At 42.8% G+C, this 4,474-nt stretch overlaps 1 protein-coding gene across 1 annotated transcript in view; it reads left to right on the top strand.

Annotated features, from left to right (window-relative positions):
- The window catches only part of LARP1 (La ribonucleoprotein domain family, member 1), a 52,267-nt gene extending 47,839 nt beyond the window's left edge, over positions 1-4,428 (top strand). Inside the window, exons 16-18 of the mRNA XM_012653182.1 lie at positions 1,352-1,519; positions 1,694-1,821; positions 3,399-4,428. Of these exons, the coding sequence (XP_012508636.1) occupies positions 1,352-1,519; positions 1,694-1,821; positions 3,399-3,608 (506 nt within the window). The 3' untranslated portion in view covers positions 3,609-4,428. The remainder of the gene's footprint in view (positions 1-1,351; positions 1,520-1,693; positions 1,822-3,398) is intronic.
- Positions 4,429-4,474: the final 46 nt, after the last annotated feature.

Raw genomic sequence — 4,474 nt, 5'->3', positions numbered from 1 at the left:
ATTTTTCATTAAATCAAAAAGGATCATTTTGTTTTTGAAGTTTTTATTTTGTTTTCGTAATAAAACACCATTGACCCCAAGGAAAAAAAATATGTTTTTTTAATGTGGCAGTCAATGTGTTAAAATACTTGATATATCTGTGTGAGTGCGTACAAGTCTGTGTATTCTCCCACTTCTTTACCACTCTTTTTGTTTATGCTAAAGATGGCCTATATTATAAATTCTTTTGTACCCTCCTTTTTTTTTTTTTTTAACTCAATGCTATATGTTGGAAATCATTCCATATCCATGTATGAATGTTTTTCTTGTTCTTTTTTATAGCCTATAACATGGTCATACACTATATGGATGTATCTTGATTTATTTAGCCAGTCTCCTATTAATAGATACTTAGGTTATTACCAATATTTTGCTATTCAAAAAACCTTTTTAAGAGTCCTTCCCACCCTCCAGTTTTCAAAGTAAAGTGTGCTCTCTGTGAGCAATTCGAAAAGTCCAGAAATACTTGAAGAAGCTAGAGAAAACTTCCTTCAGAGACAGCAGGTGTTGATGTTCTGTCATCAAGCTTCCCAGTCTCTTCTTGACATATTTAATGTGTTTAGATTGTCCCATGAATGCCCTTTAAGTTTGCGTCCTTCCAGACCTTGCATGCATGAGTAGTTGTAAAATTTATATATTTGTTTACAAAAATGGGATTATTCTACATATAACACTTTCAGACATCTTTTTCCCACCTCATAATGTCATAAGCATCTTTCAGTATCCCTAGATGTACATTACATTATGTTTTTACACAGCTTATACTATTCAATTGTATGGATTGACCATGATTTTTCTTAACTGCTTCTCTATTCTTAGACATTTATATTTTGCTTAATAATGCTGCTATAAACAGTTTTGTACATCTGTAAGATCTAAATCTGCATTTTTGGCTATTTTCTTGGCATATGTTCCTAGAAGTAAAATTGCTAAGTCAGAAAAATGAACAAACCTACTAATTGGCATGGTCAAATGGCTTTTTAAAGAGCTTATACCAGGAATTGGCAAACTTTTTCTGTAAAGGGACAGACAGTAAATATTTTAGGCTTTATGGGCTTCAAGGTCTCTGTCGCAACTACTCAACTCTGCGCATGTAGCAGAAAGCAGCTGTAGACACTATGTAAATGAATAGGAGTAGATGGGTGTGGGCAGGGGGCATAGTTTGCTGAGTCTTGGCAAACTATGAACATTTAATGCTGGACCCATTTAGACTAGCATTAAATGTTAGCTTTCTTAAAGTGTATTTGCCATTTTTTCAATATGGGAGTAATGTGTTGTTTTAAACTGTTTTCATAGTTCTTCTATTGTGGAGGCACATGCATACACATGAAGAAACTGTGCTCTGATTTCTGGCTTGTGTTCTCCTACAGATACGGTTTGGAGTGCCTTTTTCGATACTACAGTTATGGCCTGGAAAAGAAGTTCCGGGTAGATATATTCAAGGATTTTCAGGAGGAAACCGTGAAGGACTACGAAGCTGGTAAGAGCCAACGTTGGCTTCCACGAGACCTGGTCATCTAGGCCTTCCTGTCTCCCCAGTTTGATCCGGGTCCTTCTGTATATCATTACCACAGCCCCTCTCCTCTGAGCCTCTTTATCCTCATCTTCTCACCAGCCTGGCGTCTCTCTATCTCTCTCTCCTTTTACCCTACAGGTCAGCTCTATGGGCTAGAGAAGTTCTGGGCCTTCTTGAAATATTCCAAAGCCAAAAATTTGGACATTGACCCCAAACTGCAAGAATACCTCGGCAAATTCCGACGTCTTGAAGACTTCCGAGTAGATGTAAGTGAGTCTCTCTAATCCTGGTTGTCCGGGAAAGAAAACTGGAATAGGAATCAGGATACCTGGATTCTGGTCCCAGTTATCCCACTAGCCAAGGGATTCTTCTCCATGCCCCCTCACAGTTTGGGCCTTAGTTTCTTTATCTCTGAGATATGGAGGGTAAGAATGGCAGTGAAGGCTAATGGAAGGAGGTAGTTGTATGGTTGCTCCTGTCTCCCCTTCTTATGACAGACATTGCCAAACCACCATAATGCTCTTCCCCTTATCTCACAACCCTCCTTTCTGCTGTGCCCCAGTTAGCCACTACTATTTGATCAGGATAGGTATCCAAGATAAATGTATTTGTTTTTTCTGGAAAAGGCCAGTTCCAACCCTCCATTTATAAATTAATGGCCAGGTCTCCAATCTACTGACTTTGTGGAACAATGCCTCAACAGTGACATCCAGTGGTGGGTTTGGGTTATTGCTACTGGGTGTATCAGGGGAAGTGGTGGTTGGAATAATTTAATTGATTCAGCAGATACTGATTGGATATCCCTGTGCTAGGTGCTTCAGGGACTCCAGAGATGAGGGAAAGAGTTTATAATGTAGTAGAGATCTCTGCTAGTCATCTTATTGCCTTCAAACCTTTTAGCTAGAAGGCATATACGAGTAAATGGCAATAATAGTCCTTGCATTTATTATTTAAAAACTGCCATTTATTGAGTGTTTATTATGTGCCAGGCACCTTACATAGACCTTATCTAACCCTTATATGGTGAAATAGGCAGGGCTTGTCATTATCATCATTATATAGATGTGTAAACTGAGGCTTATGGCCACCCAATGAGAGATAGTGGCAGAGCTGCTCAGGTCTCCCAGTATAAAGACAAATTCTGTTTTCTTTCATCTTTAGGCACTTCTGCCTTTGGGGAGGAGGGAGGGTACAATTTCAGAGAACCCTTGTGGATCTGTTAAGATGGAACAAGAAAGGGCTCAGCTTTGGTTCCCAAAAATGGAAAGAAATGTCTTTGGCATTACAAGACCTTTGGTAGTGGTAGGGCCAAACTGGATCGTAGTTTGAATCTTACGTTCATTGTACTGTTGGGGCCTTGGGAAGAATGAGATGATCCCGGGAACATTTGGGCCTTCTGAGCTGAGACATCTCAGCATACTGCATACTACATTTTGCATTCCTGAGCAAGAGATCCCTTCTCAGAAGGGGAGCAGAAACTTGTATGAATAAAAGCCTGGCCTTTTTGGGGAAGCTGGACCTAAGTTTTGTCTTTACCAATTACCTGTGAGACTGTGAGACCCTGGGCAAATTATTTTTCTGTGCTTTTAGCTTCCTCATTGGTGAAATTGGATGATATGCCCACACCAAATGGGGGTGGTATGGACTCCATGAGAGAATGTGCATAAAAGAGCATAGTGCTTGGCATGGAGAAATGCTTAATAACTGGTAATTCATTTTTAAGGTTAAACCCATTCATTGTCTGCATTTGGAGGTAGAAAGTAGGTGGTGTCTAGATAGGCCTGGCAGGGAAGGGGCTGTGGATTGTACCCTCAGTCACCTGTGACTCCCTCTTCTCTTGCAGCCCCCCATGGGTGAGGAGGGCAACCACAAGCGACACTCAGTGATGACAGGAGGTGGTGGCGGTGAGGGCAGGAAGCGGTGCCCCTCCCAGTCTTCCAGCAGGCCTGCCACCATGATCAGCCAACCCCCTACACCACCCACTGGTCAGCCCATCCGGGAAGATGCCAAATGGACAAGCCAGCACTCGGACACACAGACTTTGGGAAAGTGAAAAGCCCCTTAGCCCTGGGGTTTGAGGGGGGAAAGGGGTGGGGTGGGCAAGAATCCATGGGGGTGCCTAGTCCCAGGAGAGGGGACAGAAAAGGGACAGGCCTGGAGTTGTTAGGACAGGCCTTTGTGCTGAGTAGCAATGTGTGTACACCATTTGGGCTATGAGAGGTACCCCTGGCCAGGATCCTCCACGTATCCGCTTCCCCTTCGTCTCTCCATGACTCTTCATATCCTAGCTTCTTCTCAGGGGGGAGGGTAAGGGGGGAATTTTTTTTTTATATATATATATATATATATACATATATATATATCAAGTTTTAAATTATTGATAGTTTGTCTGGATTACCAAAATCACTCGGCAGCCCTGCCCGCGGCTGGTAGGCCGCAACCCTGATCCCCACCTATGGCCTCCTCCTGCTTCCCCTCAAGCCAACTATGCAGCCCACAAGAAGGCCCTGCGGGCCCCATTGTCTAGCACTGTCCCATGGGAGGCTCCAGCAGTGCTCCTAGGCCCAGGAGCACCAGCCCCTTGGTCATCTGGGGTTTGTCGTCACCACGTTCTCTCCCTGCTGTCCCCACCATGCCCTTCTGCCATATTCTGGGAGAAGGAAACCAAAGGATCTAAAAGTGGGGTCTGGGGGAAGGTTTCAGCCTCTCCCCAGTCCCCTCTCCCCATGCCCTTTACTCCCCAGCCCAGAAAGACGCTGCTCATACCAGAAAAGACTATTGAAAGATGATTTATTTTATTTTTCTCTGACCTTTCCATCCTTGGGAAAATGGAAAAAAAAAAAAAAAAAAGACAAAATTGACCATAAAAGACCAAAAAAAAAAAAAAAATCGGAAAACCCTCACCTAATCCACAGAGAG

Source organism: Propithecus coquereli, unplaced genomic scaffold, assembly GCF_000956105.1.
Source record: "Propithecus coquereli isolate 6110/MARCELLA unplaced genomic scaffold, Pcoq_1.0 Scaffold419, whole genome shotgun sequence".
NCBI classification, from domain to species: Eukaryota; Metazoa; Chordata; class Mammalia; order Primates; family Indriidae; genus Propithecus; species Propithecus coquereli.
Note: the sequence above shows the minus strand (reverse complement) of the source record. Positions and strands in the feature narration are given on the sequence as shown.